This window comes from Sinohyriopsis cumingii, chromosome 9 (assembly GCF_028554795.1).
Source record: "Sinohyriopsis cumingii isolate HCF-2022 chromosome 9, ASM2855479v2, whole genome shotgun sequence".
Lineage (NCBI taxonomy): Eukaryota > Metazoa > Mollusca > Bivalvia > Unionida > Unionidae > Sinohyriopsis > Sinohyriopsis cumingii.
Genome location: NC_142969.1, coordinates 92,186,418 through 92,204,971, shown reverse-complemented (window position 1 = coordinate 92,204,971; position 18,554 = coordinate 92,186,418). Strand labels below are relative to the sequence as shown.

The 18,554-nt window shown below is 36.8% G+C and overlaps 1 protein-coding gene across 1 annotated transcript in view; it reads right to left on the bottom strand.

The window, feature by feature from the left end:
* LOC149792242 (uncharacterized) overlaps window positions 1–1,084 on the bottom strand; it is a 46,629-nt gene extending 45,545 nt beyond the window's left edge. The window contains exons 1-2 of the mRNA XM_089969549.1: window positions 936–1,084; window positions 172–515 (exon numbers count right to left, since the gene is read on the bottom strand). Of these exons, the coding sequence (XP_089825675.1) occupies window positions 172–515; window positions 936–1,044 (453 nt within the window). The 5' untranslated portion in view covers window positions 1,045–1,084. The remainder of the gene's footprint in view (window positions 1–171; window positions 516–935) is intronic.
* Between the last annotated feature and the right edge of the window lie 17,470 nt (window positions 1,085–18,554).

Genomic DNA, 18,554 nt, shown 5'->3' with positions numbered 1-18,554 from the left:
ATACACATTAAACAATATATAATCAAAGGGAATTATTTCCACTCTCCAATGACAACATCTCCAAGACGAAGCCCAGTTTGTTCAGCATAATTAGTGTTTTAGGAAACTGTTAGATAACTTACGACAGACTTTAGAGTCTAGTCTATGATTTTTATATTTGGTTAGACTCACATGGTTCATTGTGAATTCCATGTTACTCTGACCAGAACAGAACCATACATCGCCAAAAAGGACGTCAACAAGCGATGCTGATCCTTCGCTTGAAGATACTCGAATAACGAACGGTCCCTTGCTCGTTTGAGCAGGAAGTTTAACCTTCCATATTCCTGCCGAACCTCCATGTGGGTCTGTAATAACGGTTGTTTTGGTGACCTCATTGTTGTTAAGACTCACGTGGACGTTATCCCCAATCTTGTGGGCAAAACCCCATAGCACAGCTCTATGTGGGGCTCCTTGTAGAACCATGTGGTTGCCGTAAGATCTGGCAAAAGATATACCAGATGCGCCATCCACGTCTAACGACGACGAAATGGAAGAAAACAAATTAAAATTACACAGAATCTAATCTTATAATTTTCATATTTTTTTAAAATAGTCCATCTTTTACAAACAAATTCAGACACTTCATGGACCCAAGTCGTAAGTTCCGCTTCAACAGATGAGCTATGGAACGGGCAACATGTTAGATTATAATTTTAAAAAACGTTCTGTTTGTTATATTGTTATTTTTCAATACTTATTTTAAATTTTCACCAGCGTGATTCTTTTGGCGATCTAATTTTGATGTAAATGCAGAATCTCTCAAATCAATACAGATATCTTGTGCATATGATATAGCAGACATAATTATTTTAGATACGTAATAATAGAACATAATTGATATTTGACTTCAATGTTCCGAAATTTTTGGAATTGCATCAGTATCTTTTTCTTACCGGTTCTACAAAAGTAAAAATATACCACCAGAATTTTCCACAACATGGCTTTATTGTCCATCGCTTCTATAATGAGATGTGCCGTGCAGTTTCTGAACTTATTATACATGAAAAACACGACTAGAGATAAGACAAGTTTATCCCAGTTAGTGGAAGTCAGTAGAAGTTAGGACTGAGCATGACCTTGCCACTTTCTATAACACGAAGAAGGCGATAAACTCAGCTACTTGGATGGTGCAGATTTCCGGATGACTCATGTGGACAAAATATAGCTTTCTAATCTATGTTTTGATATATCTATCAAAATGCGGAATGTATCTTGTTGAGCTATTTTCCGTCTGTCTGATCGCACGATCGATTGTCTGTTGCTTATTGTATTTCCGCACCAATAATTTCTGTTATCCACTATCTCTGTTATTCACCTTTATAACAGTCTTTCATTTTAGACACGATATGTACTCTATATTCAGCGAGGTAAAATGTCAAAAGTAAAGGTCAGATGGACTCCACGATGAAGATCAGTTTTCACCAAAAAAAAAAAGATTTTCACAAAATAACTCGAGTTCTTGTCCCTTACCGTAACTTATGTTTGTGGCTGGCGTGGAATTAAGAGAGATAAAAGTGAGTACTGATTCAAAAGTCAAATATATGGCCAGGAAACAAAGAGTTTACCATACAAGGAGTAAAACATACTTTTAACAACATATCAGGCGTAAAATGCGGAGAAAAGAATTGCAAATCAAACGCAAATATCGTGTTTTCTTGTCGTTTTTAAATAACGAAAGGGAAACAGTTGATCAAAAGGAATATTTGCCTAGAGAACAAAGTGTAACGTTATAAAAAGTCGGCCAAACTATTGTGGAATTGACAAAACCTTTCGCAATTTTGAAAAATTGTAACTAGTATAATTAGGAACTTACTACACATATGATTCAGTGAGACAGGTCATTATTTTATTTTGGAAGGAAAGGAAGTTTTCAATTATACCTCATCAATTAATGTCTTATTATTATATTAACTTTTTGGTCTGTGTTATCATAACTCAAACAGGGAAGGGACAGCACATGCGCATCATTAAAAAATTTCTTCCCTTGTTAGCTCTAAATCTGCCCAAACGGGCACGATCAATTTGCGTTGGATCGTATCTACCGACGTGTTATGTCGTAAAAGAGAGCCTACACACCCAGCTGTAGTTTTGACGTGCGAAAGGGACTGGCAGGTTGATCTGCTCGTCAAACTAAACAGTAAAATTGTCTATTAGCCATAGAGACAGCAAGGAGGCCAATCAAGACCGATGGAAAATATGCCCCTTATCTCAGTAGCGACTAGGAAGCATACGATTGTATATACGCTACTGACGTCTTGTGGCAGGGTTAGGATTAAAGATTTTAAGATAACTAAAGACTAAACTAAAGTTTTCAATGGATAAGTGAGACCAGTTAGCTCCGTGTTAGTGACAGTTTGAGGACAATTCACCATATATAACTATTTTTGGGGGGCTTTGATTGTATCTAATTGTGAAGCTAACGAAGGAAATGGAACAAACAGTGCAGAATTCTGACAGGAAAGATTGGTCAACCAGAAGGCATGGGGTACTCTAGTCTTTGAGAAAGAAACGATCGTAGCTGGTAGAACTAAGTTAGATTTATCTTCTTGGTCAGAATACTAACTGTACTTTGAGGTAATAGTAAATAAGAGCAGTATCGTAACAATGAAGGGGTGATGGAGGAAAGAAAAAACACAAAGTCAACCTTAGAGTATTATCTCAGTTAATTTTATTTAATATCTATGATATATAAAGTAATTATAAAATTGACATGTTGTAGAATTATTTTGCTGAGATTGCTTTTAATTTATTTAAGGTTGCCACAAATAATGTCTGAATAGCAGCCCCACTAAGACATTATCACATCCGAATATTGCCCGATGTTTAAACTGGCATAGACTCCATGCCACACATTCAGGAAGTAACTTCCATGGTAATACGTGAATAACTATGGGAAGTTATTTGTAGAGCCACCTCTACATTTGTTAGATATCATTCGTAGATAATGTCAACAAATTGCGTACATCATTTTTGGACATTAAAAAATGAGACAATTATCTGTCTTTCGACAGCTAAAGGAATTCAAATCAAATAGATTCACCTTATTTGGATATCAAACCTTAAGAAATATCAAACATATGACAGTCTTTGAAAATAATTCCCATAGTATCATTCATAAATACGTTGGACAATCACAGTTCTCTTAGTTTTGACAAAAGGAAAGGTAAACTTGATTAAATATATCTAAATGCCGAATAGCGATGACAGTGTCAGCCTTATAAAAAGGGAATCGATATATGAACGACTAATGTTGACCGATTAGACAAAAACCAGACCTAAAGGCTAGAGTACTGTTTGTACTCTTCATGTGTGGCAAACTGGGAGGTAGGACTAAATACCTATTTTAGCTATCTTCTGACAGAAGGCTGACACGAACACAAGACTGTATGTCACGAAATTGTGTACGAGTTATATGATCCTAAAATTGTATGTGTTATATGATAGTGCACTTAGGATTGGTGTTCTTATCAACAGTATTTATTATGTCGTCACTCAAAGATCTAGTGGAGTTGGGCAAATAGTTTGGGTATGAGGGCGAGATCCTTAGATTATTCTTTCAGGAGGAGCAGTCAATGCTGTCTGTCTTTGTGTCTGAACTTTACTGTCTGTGATGTGATGTGATGGAGCTGATGAGAAAGCCAGTGACTGTCCGTGTTTGTTGGACCACTGTAGAGCTGTTGGTGTTTGTGTTGTCAGCTGTGAAACTGTGTTGGGGGGGGGTTAGCCATGGTACTCTTTTGGTTGTCGAGTGGTGGTTCTTTGTGACTTGATATGTACCTAGTGTGCTGCTGTCGGTGGTGACGTTAGGTTCATAGGGAGATTGTGGTTATCTCGTGTAGAGGAACCATGGCTCCGGAACCAACGGGCTTGCAGGGTCCAAGGGATCCATGGGTAGGCTGGGAGGGGCGGGCCATGCGTGGTGGCTCCTTTACCATTCGACAGTATTGGGACTGAATGTACCCTGTGAGTGTCATTTTGGACACCAGGTTATCTCCCACCTTTTGGGTTACATATCATGATCACTACTCGAGCACAACCACCCCCCCCAAAAAAAAAAAAAACAACCAAACACCATCATTGCTATAAAACCAGAAATACTATCATTATAGCTATCTGAGCTAACGTCATTATCGCTATTTGAACGAATGTTTGAGCAAAAGTCTGTTTTTTCGTTGTTATTGTTAACGTCATTATCGATGTTTGAGCGAAAGTCTGTTACCCGTGTGCGAAAATTGGTGAAAGGCATGAATAACGTAGATAGTTTCGTGGACGATATCTTTGTATATACACATACCTGGGAAGAGTATGTTAATTTATTACTCGATGTGTTCGACAGGCTCCGCAAGGCAAATCTCACAGCGAGACCCTCCAAGTGTAGTATAGCATATTCTAACTTGGAATGCTTGGGCCGTGTAGTAAGTGGGTCAGGGCAAGTAAAACCACACCTTGGAAAAATTGAAGAGATCAAAGACGCTCCCAGGCCAGAAACCAAGAAACAGATACGATCGTTTCTTGGGATGATAAGATTTTATAGGAAGTTCGTTCCAAATTTCGTCGCTATAGCTAGTCCATTGACGGATTTAACTAGGAAGGAGCAGCCCAATAAAGTTTCTTGGGGTTCATGTCAGGAAAGAGATTTTAACGCTCTTAAGGGAAGATTGATTAGTGCACCGATCCTAAAGTTGCCAGAATTAAATAAATCGTTCATATTGAGAACTGATGCTTCCGACACGGGATTAGGAGCAATTTTGCTACAAGAGCAAGAGGGGGTAACATTACCCATAGCTTATGCTAGTAGGAAATTGCTGCCTAGGGAGCAAAATTACTCCGTGATCGAAAAGGAGTTTGGCACTGGTGTGGGGTATAGGGAAATTCCACACGTACCTTTTCTGAAGGGAATTTGTCCTTGAAACGGACCATCAGCCTCTCATATATTTGAACCAGGCAAAAGTTGCCAACGCAAGATTGATGAGTTGGGCATTGAATCTGCAGCTATATCGTTGTCACAAGATGAAGCAATCAGAGGGTCGGAAAACGTAGGGGCCGATTACTTAAGCAGAGTCTGATTTGCAGTTTTAAAAAAATGTAAGTAACGTTTCAGTTTATATTTTTGACACAGTTCCGTGTTTTTCTAAAAGTGTTTACAATTTTTTAAGGGGGGGGGGGAGGTATTGTCACGATAGTTTGTACGAGTTATATCAATATGTATATGTTGTCAAAAATGTACTCGGGTTTCGTTGCCGCGTACAGCGTCACCCGAGGGTGGTATATTTTTCGGCTCTAGTTATTTCGAAATCCTGAACGAAACTCAGACCATGCTGCACGATCAAATCGCCTGCAGCGGGAAACCTAAGTACCTAGCTGCGCTTATCTGTCACAGCTAGTGTACATATAGAGCAAATTCTCTATAACCAAGTTACATTACGCCGAGTCTTGTCAGGAAGCTTACCCCTTTACAGGAGCAAATCTCCAGCTGTAGAGCTGCCTTATGCCATGCCTAGTATATGGTTTGATGTGGAGTCACCAGCTGTAGAGCTGCCTTATACATGCCTGCCATGCCTTATATATTGTATGATGTGGAGTCACAGAAGTCTGTGTGGTTTCGTGTGACGTATACGCTGTGTTATGTCTTCCCTAATCCAGTCCCAACCCGACTTCGTCTTGTGACAAATGGTGTCAGAAGTGGGATCACAAGTTTGTCACAAGATGAAGCCGGTTTGGGACTGGATTAGGGAAGACACCAAAAGCAACTGCGTTTACAAGATGTTTATTTATAAACGCAATTTAAATATTAACAAATCTGACACCATTATAAACAAAAAGATATGGAGAATTATAAAGTTCCTAAGTACTTAGGTTTCTCGCTTCAGGCAAATAGCCGTGCAGCATGGTCTTAGTTTCGCTCAGGATTTCGAAGTAACTAGAGCCGAAAAAATATACCACCCTTGGGTGACGCTGTACGCGGCAACTAAACCCGAGTATATTTTTGACAACATATACATATTGATATAACTCGTACACAATTTCGTTACACTGTACACAAAAATATTTATTTTTGTTTAGACGGGCAAATCAAAATGGATTTGCATTTGATCACTCGGATTTCCGTCATACGCAAATGTCAGGGTACAATCAATTAAAAATAGCTAGGCAAAGGTTAGATTCTTGTTTTCTCGATCCCATCTCGATCCGGTTACTAACGCGAACATTACCATTAAATCCCTAGGCTCATCGACAAATAAGATTGTGATAACTGGGCTCAGCGGTTGCAACAAGCAGGTGCGATTATCATCCACTACTACAGGTAGATACGGTTCTTAGTATATGTAATAATATTGTATGCACAATTCAAAACAGCTACGGTATCAGTAGAAGAAAGCTAACGTTGAAATGATTTGTCAACGTTATCCATATCGAAATCATTTATAAGACATCAATGTATTGCAGCAATATTAATGTACATTGTTCCAAAGGCTTAATCCAAGTGCTTCTTTGTGGAAATTGTTTGCACAAGAAAATAGTTTTGGCCAAGCAAGGCATTTCTTCTTCACAAATTTTGATTCCTTTGTGGTGACAACACTTAGGAAGAGATGATACAACTGAAGCTATTGTGCGATAAAGCAATATTGTAATAAATCTGAAGTATGAGCATTTGTTTATCGCTCTTCAATATATAGATTTCTTAGATTTTTGTGATTACTTGCTTGATTATGGGAAGTCGGTGCTGAGGATATAGTCCGCATACCGAAATAAATAGCCAATTGATAGGGGCAAATGTCACTGTGTGAAGTGTTCGTGAGTTTCCATGATGCCATGCTTTAGATTTGGTGAGATCGAGTCAGAGCAGCATGAGTTTCCCTGGCGTTCAGTGGTCTCTATCAAAATCTAATTTTTTTAATTGATCGCGTGACTCCAGGAACTGTATGTATGTTTGGAGACTGGTAAATCATACAAGGGAATCAACAAGAAGAGACTGTTCCCTCGTCCGCAGGCGACGTTAATTGTTTCTATCGTGATAAATATGGTGTCGAGTTACAGGCGAAATGTGGCTCAAAATCATGTTGTTGTTGTTGTGGGGTTTAACGCCAATTTTCAGCACACGATAGGCTATACATGGCGGCCAGTATTAATGGTGGAGGAAGAACCAGGAAAACCCCGGAAAGAACCACCGACCCACGAGAAGCTACTGGCAAGCTTTCTCACATGCCCACATTGGCTGAATCTTAGACTCGAACCGCCGCAGACAGAGGTGAGATGGCAGTGATCCGTAACGAAGAGCGCTTTAGACCACTCGGCCACTCGGGGCCCCTCAAAATCATGATTTGACAGGCCGAAGTAGCGTGGTAAAAATAGTTCCTTGTATTAGGTGGTTAAGTTGTATAGTTTCACGGCATGACATGCTGGCGGCACGTTTCGGAAGGTCAATGAGGACAAACCTTGCAATTGTACGATTAGCAGACAATTGGGAAGTTGTGATATTTGTGGTTATGTATTAATTATAGTAAAATTATTTATTGATTGGAAAACGTTGGATTTGACAGTTTATGACAGTAGTTGTATAGATGTCTTTTGAATCTAGTGGAAACTTATAATTCATGCATTAATATAGATCGTACCTAAGCTAGAATAAGGTGTGCGAAATAATAACGTACCTGTGTACAAGTTTTAGTAATAAACAAGTAGATGTTTCTGTCATGTGGCTTCTAATCCGGAATGAGATATTGTGACATAGGTCACCTAGTAATTATTGCGACATGGATTAAATAGGAAATTATTCAATGCTGGGCCGCAATGATGTATATAAACTTGAGAGTTGATTAATTAATTCATTCTTTTTGCCCGTATTCTTGTTTTAATATCAGTCTATAGATGTGTTTAATGTTGTTTAGATATAATTTGACAGGATCTATTTTTGAATTATTCATACGAATCACAAAGTGCTTAATGATTTTGAACTGAAATATTATTCTGGGATTATTCTGAACGTATTTAAAGGTGTTCTGGACAATGTCATTGTGATACATCAAGACTGTTGGCACATGAACACATTCGGGAGTATCGAATTCATTTAGAACACTCGTTTATTATGGACTTGTGTGCAACCATTTAGGACTCAGTCGGATTTAATTAAAAATACTGCACGTTTCTTTAAACTTTTAATTTTATAACTTAGAAAATAAAATTATTTTTGTTTTGCACAACTATTTAAATTTTGCTTCATTCTGCTTCTTTGTTTAGGAGTAAATATTCATAACACTACTACGGTCCAAAAGATCAATTTACAAACACTCATTTCAATCGCACGAGCAAGCCTAATGAACCAAAATTAATATGAAATGCAACCAGAATATTGCCATATCGACTAATTGAATTTGTTTTTGTTTTTATCTGCTCTCTACTCACTATCCGTCCAATGCGAATTATTTGCACTATATTAAAGTATAGTCCGAATGATGAATAGCTCAAATCACATCTAATAGCTGTGGTCAACTGACAGCAAAAGACGAAGATAAAGTAAAAGGATCATAGAAGATACAAATATCAGACCTGTAAAGAATTTGCATTAATATGAGAATGAACAAGGCTTATAGTTTTTCATTTTACTATAGGGTGTAATAGATGATAATACTTTGATATAGATCTCGATCATTACTTTGTTCGCACTATTTCTTTCCTAATCAATCGAATCTTTTCACCACCAAATATATCTTCTGTTACACCAGGATTATATAAAATATCACACACACACTCACATATGATAAAGCCTAAACTCACATACATTGCAACGGTGACTAATTCAGCTTAATAAATATACACTTATACAGAAATTAGTGTATCGCTTTTATCTAGGAGTAAGTTTAAAAATAACGCAATTTTCTAGCTGGTACATAACGAACAGAACATAGTATCTTAATAAAATATTATTATCTTAATGATTCCTAAATTACTACCTTATTCCTGCCCTTGATACTTCATCAATCTTTGATTATTACTACCTAAGTACTACCTTAGTGCTACCTTAATAAATAGTGGATAGGAAAAGGAAGATGGCAACAGTTTGAATGATTTGACCAAAAATATTAATAATACGCAAAGAAAGAAGAAAAAGACACAGAAGTAATGTAATAAGATTCGTTTATGCAATATACTTTATTATTCTAACCGCCTTTGTTTTCTAGGAATGCATTTTAAGGGTGTCAGTAGGTTGATTTTATATGTATTTTCTTGCAGAAACGAAACCAAACGTCAAAGCTAGCGGCTGTACTTTAGTATTAACATTTTTTTTAGGTCGGTAGAATAAATTCTAATCGTGTAATCCTCCATGCAAAGAACAGAAACTATTTATAAATATATCTTTTGGCATGTTATATTCTTATGTCTTTTAGTGAATTTATAGCTTTATGTGGTCTATTTTGTGTAGATACGAAATGTATTTTAGATCATATTTCTAGGCGATATTTTTTTCTAAGCTTAGGGGGACATACTGCACTAGGTGGAAAAGCGTTGGCTGGCAAGTAAGCTGGTTTGCAATCAAAGAACAATAAAGCTAAACAAAAGATAGTTCGACAGATGACGCAACAAACTCTGACTTTTATCAAGATTAAGCCAACTTTAATAATAGTCCAAAGTAGTAGACTTCAGGAGACGCAAGATATGGAGCTTTCAATGTAAACGGTGGGAATTCGGCGATCATCCCTATAAATGATGCCTGAAAGTTAGTGCAGGCAGATTATTAAGCAGGTCCGTAAATTGCACAGAATTTAATTTTACACGTACTTGGTACTACGCATACGGAACTCCTCTGATGTCTTGGCCGTGTTCGCTACAAGAAGTAATGTCAAGAGTAATGGACGATGAACTGTATGGATTTATCTTTACAACAGAACATTTACCGGTTAGTGGACATTGAAATTTTGGGTCCGTAAAAGAGACAGAAATAAACAGGCCATCCATCGATTATATGACATTCATATTTGGAATCCTCTGAGTGTGCACATCCGATCTAAGTGCAACCAGAAGGAAATTAATGAGTCACAAAACAGAAAGAGGATAAGTCGAAAACCGAATGCTCAAACTAAATCTCCTTATTTACCACGAACACATAAACAAAAATAAATCAATTATGGCCTATTTTCGCAGCAATATTAAAAAAGCAGTCATAAAATATGAAATAAAATTGCATATAACATGCATAGTATATTCTTGCTTATACAAGAGTCAATATGACACGAGACATTGAATGGAGCACGAATATACGTATTGACAGAGAGATCTTTTGTAACAGAACTTACAGTGTGAATGACTAGCTTCGTCTAATGCTAACGTAATCTTTCTCTATAGAGTGTGTAATCCCCTCTGCGCGGTGTAACTAAATATTTATATTTGCATATATTAGGATACGTAACATGACCACCTAAATCTTCAAGCCGAAAGTTCACTTAACATATGCTATATTATTCCAAAAGCAGATATATTGGCTACTGAACGGAATATATGCCGGTTTCCTTACAGTAGGAGAGAGAAATCTGCAAGTATTGCGAAGCTTAAATTTTCTCTCTCAGTCTAGTTATCACAGACCTGTCGTTTCAGTCATGGTGTCGAGCAGCCAAGAAATACTTTTAAAAGGAAACTCTTGATGTCTTCTGCTGTACCTGACGGAATTGTTGTAAAATCCAGCAACAACAATAGTATTTATATAAAAAAAGAAATTCACTATAAAGGAACGTAAAGTCCCTTTATTTTCGATAACATCGTACAAAACATTAAATGACACATATACAAAAGCATATGAACGTCGAGATATTTGATAGCGCTCCAGACACAGGTGCATTACACAGTACTGACCACACAAACCAAACTCTGAAGTGTTACTGCAAAGACTACAATAACTAGAAATGTGTCATGCCAAACTGGTTTCTTCAAACTTTGTCGAACACCCATAATCCGCTAAAGTTGAATCAAAAATAATAATGCGATTGCAAATAAAATCTAGTGTACTTACCAGCCAGAGTTGTTGCTTCATTAATACACATGCTATTCCACAAAAAGATTTCCAGATAGCGTATGGTTGTAATAGTGATAGCAACACTTGCCATATTTCCAGGACTGAAAAAAAAATTTCCCAAAAAAATCCATAAATTAGAAATTTCCTGATGACACTACACACCTCGTTAGAACTGTACCCAGTGGGCATATTGTACTGCACAGTATCGTATCGTTGGTTTTCATTTAACTTTTTCCAAATTAGAACCGATGAAAGTTAAAACTATACCGTATAAAAGATATCAATTAATTATTTACTGTCAATTTCATATGATATTCATCGATTAAATGTGATAATAAAGTAATACTATCAAATTATTTGACGTTTCAATTTTCTCTTGTGTTTAACCTGTGTATTTAGTGTGAACATGTCGCCCAATTTTCCTCATTTAACCTGTGTACCTAGTGTGAACATATCGCCCATTTGTCCTCATTTAACCTGTATACTTAATGTGAACATGTCGCCCAATTGTCCTCATTTAACCTGTGTACTTAGTGTGAACATGTCGCCCAATTGTCCTCATTTAACCTGTGTACTTAGTGTGAACATATCGCCCAATTGTCCTCATTAACATACTCATCTTAATAAGCAGCATAAACAAATGCACGTAGATCTCGATGCTCAATACTTCCAGCACATAACAATTATATCTTTTTTCTTGATTATTCTACCTTTTCTAAGACTTGGCTGCACTTAGATAATTATTGAGATTTTTGTAAAGGTGTCCTAACCTGATGACCTTCATATAGAGTGAGAAGTAATAATAATTCCTTATGAATACTATGTTTTGAATTTTTTCACTAATTTGCAAGGTTACATGGTCATTTTAATTTAGTTGGAAACAACTGGGTCAGGAAAATTTTATATATTTGTATTTGTACCACGATAAGGAATTCAGTCACGGAGTTAAATTCATTGTCTCCCCACGAGATATTTCCTAGAGGGTAGACAAATAATATAACCCCTTGACTGGGATTTCCTTGACTCGGTCCAAACAACAAAATAGATTATATTAGTATATTTATTTTGCATTGTTTGTTGGGTTTTTATATTATTATTTTTTTAAGTTTCATTATATGCTATTGATAATATAACATTGTATGCTGGACCTGACCTTGTCGAAAATCAACTTCATTGCTTACCTAACTTGAATCACTGATTTGGGTTTATATCATTCTGAGTATCGAACATTGGAAATTCCCCGGGTCATCCTGTTGTTTGCAACATGTTATATTATAATTTTAGTAATAGACTTATAATTACTTATAATCATAATTAATATTTTTGGTGAACATTGGAACCTCCCAGAATGATATTATTTTCCTTTATGTAATAATTTCCTTAAGAAAATGTTAATAATGGCCCGAGGTCAGGTAGAGGACTATAATAGCTTGTTAGTGAAATTTTTTTATTCGTGCTTGAAGAACTTGTCAGAAATATAGCTGTGTCGAGTAGTTCACTTGACTGGAATTTACTTGTTAAAATTATTTATTCACAGGAATTACAAAGTGTTCTTCAAAAATAATATTATTGGAAATAGACACTTGATTTTATAATCACCATGGAAGGGGATATATATATATATATATATATATATATATATATATATATATATATATATATATATATATATATATATGTACTGGTTCGGGTTTTTCATGAGAAATAGACGAGATATTTATCAGAATAATGAATTAGTAAAAAAAACTAGAAGATCCTTGGAAATTTAGGAATATATAGGAATTATTACAAAAATATAGGGATGTTAAGGAGCTGTGAGATTTAAATGAAAAACTTACCTATAAGTGGATAAGAGAAACAATTACAAGGAAAAACAAAAAGTAGAACAAGAAAACCCATATATTAATCGGGAAAGAGCATGGGGGCTCTGGGTGAAACTAGGATCCCTCAAAATGCAAAGCCTCTGCTTCAAATACATGCATGATGCGTGGTTGACAGGAGAGGTAGCAGTGAGACGGAACATGGTCAGAGTACCGCCAAAATGTCCACTGTGTAAAAACGCATTTTTTTTATACAGTAAAACACACACAATGATTCAGTCTGAAACAGGAAATATCCCTAGATTAAAACTAATAGCTGAAATATGCAAAAGGGATAAATATAAAAAGCAAAGTATACTATACCTAGATGGCAATTTCGATAAAAAAAACCCATTATATTTAATAACTGAATATGTAGTAGAAACAATGATGGCATGTGATCAGGTAATAGTTTTAGGGAAATAACTGAGAGCAAGGGGTGAAAAGAAGGGGGAGGAGAGGAGGGGCCCATGATTACAACCCATTAAGAGCGTGTAACCGGAATCGGACCATGGCCTCCATACTCGCCCCCCAGCTTGGAACCTAATTGCAATCAGTATATTAACCCAAATATAATATACAAATGTAAATAAAGAATGAAGCATATGAATGCAATCCAGTTAGAAATTAGAATTACGCAAATTAATTTTATAAGGAAGGGAAGGGAACAGGGAGCCTATATGGGGAAAGTACGAGACGATGGCGTCATGGGGCTATGTCACATGTTGCCACGCGAAGTGAACAGGCCGATGAAAGAGCTTGGAAAAACCACCCATGAAGAACACTTTCATACACACATGAAAACAGGGAATAAGGGAAATAAGGATAGGATGGTAGGAGTCTATCTTTCTATATACTTCTTTCTGCCTTCTAACTATACTGCTCCCTTACAGTATAGTTACCTCCCCTTCAAGTGGGAATCAACTCAAAAACATTTCGAAAATGTTTGGAGTTAAATAAATAAATAGGAAACGGCTAGCTCGAGTTGGGAGAAATACACAAAATAAATGAAGTATGGACCCTCGGTCGAGTACAGCCAGGCTCATTTTCAATTAATGCGAGAAACGACACATTGAATCACACACATGATATAATAGGGCTTTTTTCCCCGTAATAATCAGCGCACCGTTTTGCTCGCCAAATTTCAAAATTAAAAAAAATATATATATAAAAAGTTGGAATTTTATATCCAACGAGAATAAAATAAGACAACTGGAAGAAATTCGATAATTATATGCTGTCCCTACACGAAAACAATATAGCACACATACAATATAGCATATATACACATAGCACACATGGAACGTATGAGACCTCTTGCACCGGTCAACTATAAAACTAGGGAAGGAATTCCGAGTAAGGTGAAAGGAACCTATCCCGGAAGAACAACCTTATAGATTACACTAGGGACAAAATATAAATACCCCAATAAAAATTTGAAAACTTTTTTCCAATTTCTCTTTATTAAATATACCAACAACACACCTTTGGGGGAACGACACACATATAAAAATTGTTTTATTTGGATAAGTGGAGGGGGTGGGGGGCAGCTGTCTGGTGCCCTCCCCCCCCAAAAAAAAAGTATTTTCAAAGGCACTAGAGTTTCCTTATCATATGAAAGCGGCAATCTGCGAAACCATATTATTTTCGTTGGTAATAAGAAACACACATGGACTCTTGTGCCACGCATACCGGACTTCTCTGATGTGATGGCCACGTCCGGTACAAGACGTAATGTCAAAGGTAATGGACGATGAACTGAGTATTGTTATTTTTATTGCAGACCAGTTAGTGGACATTCATAGTTAGGGTCAGTAGAATGTGTACAGCAAATCTGGGTGTGAAAAGATGAAAAACAATTAGTTCCAAAACAGAAAGAGGCCATTAGAAAATCAAATGCTCGAAGACGCTGAGACAAACTAAATCATATAAAAGGCCACGAAAACTTTAAAAGATACATCAGTTAAGGCACCATCTAGACAATAACATTAAATAAACAGTCATGAAAAGTTATGCAAAACTGCATGTAACATGCATACCCTTTTCAGGCTTATAAGACCATCAAAAGATCATAGGATATTGGATAAAATCCACCTACAAATCATGTCTCTATTTCTTAGGAATATCTACAACATTGCTTATGTTTAGCAATGCTATTGCAATTAAAACAAAACAATGTAAATTTTGTCAAGAAAACTAGTACATTTTGTTCTAGAAATAACATGGGCTACTACAAAGTTATTAATTATTTCGCGTCCACAGAGGAGACCTAGTAATTTCCGGTGAAATTAGAGTCACCAAACATTGCTCTCTTAGCAGAATAATGTAAACCTTTCAAAGAGCTTTATACTTGCAAATATACTTTGGCCAAATTATTGTTAAAATCTTTGCGATTAATTAAATCAACCAATTTATGTTTGGTCCCTCGCTCGAACCTATTAGTCTCTAGGTGCTTGTTCCACTGAGATGTTTGAAAATTTGAACGCGCCATTACTGATAAATTGTTATTTCAAAAAGCGGGAAGCTCTTTTTAATCCAAAGGGACAAACTGTAATTAACCTGCTAGGAAGGTAATATCCTCGATGTGTAAAGCATGTTTGCCAATGGTTGGTTTTATTCTGCTGTAAATTTCAGTCGCTATTCCTAACAAAAAAGCCATGTCGCTTTCAGCAAGTATTAGTCTCCGTGTCATTAACCCAAACAAAAGTAAAACCTTCATGAAACACACGTGTCATATCGACGTGAAGAGCTCTGCATAACAAATGTTTATAATGTCTTCTCCAGGAGTTTTTCTTGGATATTTAATCTCGTTGCTAAGCTAACAATGTGCAACAAATTAAAAGGGATGCAAGAAACCATGCATACTATGTTAGGGGACATTTCATGGATGTTTTAAAATACTGATAGCTTGTTCATCATCCGACTCTGATCCAGTTTTGGTACGTTTATTGATTTCTTTTTTTTTTTTGAATTATCCATGATGGCTTGATTAAAATTCAGTACCCGTGCTCCCCGCCCAACAAGGAGCCCAACAAGGGGATACTTTTCAAGGGCCAGGGATACACAGATGCCATACTCAGTCGATAAAATTACCTTTGATTGACCCATGAAGTCGCCAGTTTCTAGGGTCAGTAAAATTACCTCCCGATTGACCCATTAAGCCACTGAATTCTAGGAAGTCTTCTAAGACTTGGGAAAGGGAAATATAAAGGAATAGACTATAGGGGCAACGGTGGTATCGAGAGAGATACAAGGAGAAAGATAAAGAAGGTGAGAGAGTAAATAAAGACTTCCTAGGGCTCGGCGTGACCAACCGATTTGTCGGGCCCGGGCCCATTCCGACCACCCGTCTAAGAGAAGTAGAGGCAAAAGTAGTGTATTGCATCGGAAAGCCTCTGCTCAACTACCAGGAACATTTCCTCCCCCGACACGGGACGCAACCCACGGCAAACAGGTTGCCTCTACTTAGCCTTTTACGACACGTAGTGAGGCACGTCGGGCCAATTCTACAACCCCGGACCCGCAGGGGGTCAAACCATTTTGGCATTTCGCATGACAATGGGGAATATGCATTTACGTGCAGACAACTTAATTTGTCTTGCGAAGATAAGCACATGGTCAGGAAAGGCAACACATAATCGGCTACATGTAACAACTTAATGATAAATGTTGATTTAATAAAATGTCGAACAATGTTTTGTATGTCTCGTCAGCAATGTCGTTTACTGTTGGTCATATGCAGAAACAAAATTTAAAAATAGACTTTCATCTGCTTAAAAATAAATGCGTTTGACCGAATGTTTCTCAGCCATATTAGTTTGTATATGGCTCACAACTGTATTTGCAAGTATTTGGTTTTTATTTTCGTGGTGTTTTTTTAGCATTAACTCAAATCCTTAGATGCTCCTGAGATCGATAGGACTTTCGGCGTGGCTAACTGCAATTACCAAAGATGAACCATGAACATTGAACGTGGTGGGAAACGGTTCCTGGAAGCCTGAATTCTTTTATCCATACACCATTACCCTTCGGGCAAGCACCAGTCTGATGGCTACACGACCCTTGTCATGGGGATGAATACTACGAAATTTGTGTATCATTAAGTAGATTCTTACTTCAAATACATTCACACATGTGGGGCAATAGTTAAATTTAACTGTCTCATTACGGTAGTTACGAGACTAAAAGTTTTAACATTAGACTATTATTGATTTGCTATCATCCTCCATTACCAAGGACAAGAGTGTCTTGCGAGGGAGGTATATACTGACAGTTTAAAAATCAATTATATTTCTCCAGGCTACTAAGTATGTTCAGTTTGTTATTATCTAGAACGACCTCTCCGGTAGCCTAGTGGTTAGAGCGTCCACCTCGGATGCGGGAGGTCGTGGGTTCAATCCCAGGTCGAGTCATACCAAAGAGTTACAAAAATGGTACTAACAGCTGCCTCGCTTGGCGCTCAGCATTAAGAGATTAGTGTTAGGACTGGTCGGCCTAGTGTCAGGATAATGTGACTGGTAGGACATCATGCTACATGTCTGCGGCATGATGCCCAAGTGCTAGACATCACTATAAACTACCACACTGCAGACATCGTAGCGATATGACTGAACATTGTTAAAGCTACGTTAAAAATCCAAATCACACACACACACACACACACACACACACACACACACACATTAGATAGAACACTATTGAACAGTAGCACATCTTTACGTATATATTTTACGTGGTTATTTGACATGGAGTTTAATATTAATCGTTTGATTGGTATAAAAATGATAAGTGTTATTTATATCTATATCGTGTCGTTTAATTGTGTTGCATCGATAAAGACTGGGCATGAGCTATACATAGGTATTTACAAGCTTTAAAATTATTCGTAATAACGATCCTGTGTTCAAAAGTTTTGATGATTCATTCAGCTGGGTTTTTGTGACATAGGTCACCTAGGATGTATTGTGACATTGATCTAGTAGGCCTATTCTGTCACTTATTAGGCTTGATAAAACGACACCTAAAAATCCACAATTCATCTAACCATTTTAAGTGCGATCAGGTTTAAAATAAAAAGAACATTTCTCGCTGCTTTATAAGGACCATAAGTTAGTATCTAAATAGTACATTTGTATTATCTTAATAATCCCTAAATCTCTACGTTATTCCTGGCATAATACTTAATTAATACTAGACTATACTAGTAATGAGTAATACCATAGTGCGGCCTTAATAAATAGTTGACGGGAAATGAACAGTTAGTACAGTTTTTGGATAAATTCAGCAATAACATTAACAATACGGAAAGAAAGAAGAAAAAGAGACAGATACATCTTAAGGAGAGTAATTTTAGAAATATACGTTGCTATTTTAACATTCTGCCTTTGTTTTTCTAGGAATGTAATGAAAACTCTGTCAACGGGTTTATTTCGTGTGTATATTGTAGTAGAAATCAAATTCCAAAGCTGGCGGCTGTAGTTTGATATTTACCCTTTTCTGGCACTTCTTTTGCTTAATATTTAGATTGCGTGGTGTCCTACTTATGTAACTACGATGTGTATTTAAGTGCATATTTCAAGGCTCTTGGTTAAATACTACACTACATGCAAACGCGTAACCTTCGCAGTCAAGTTGTCGAGTTTGTCAAG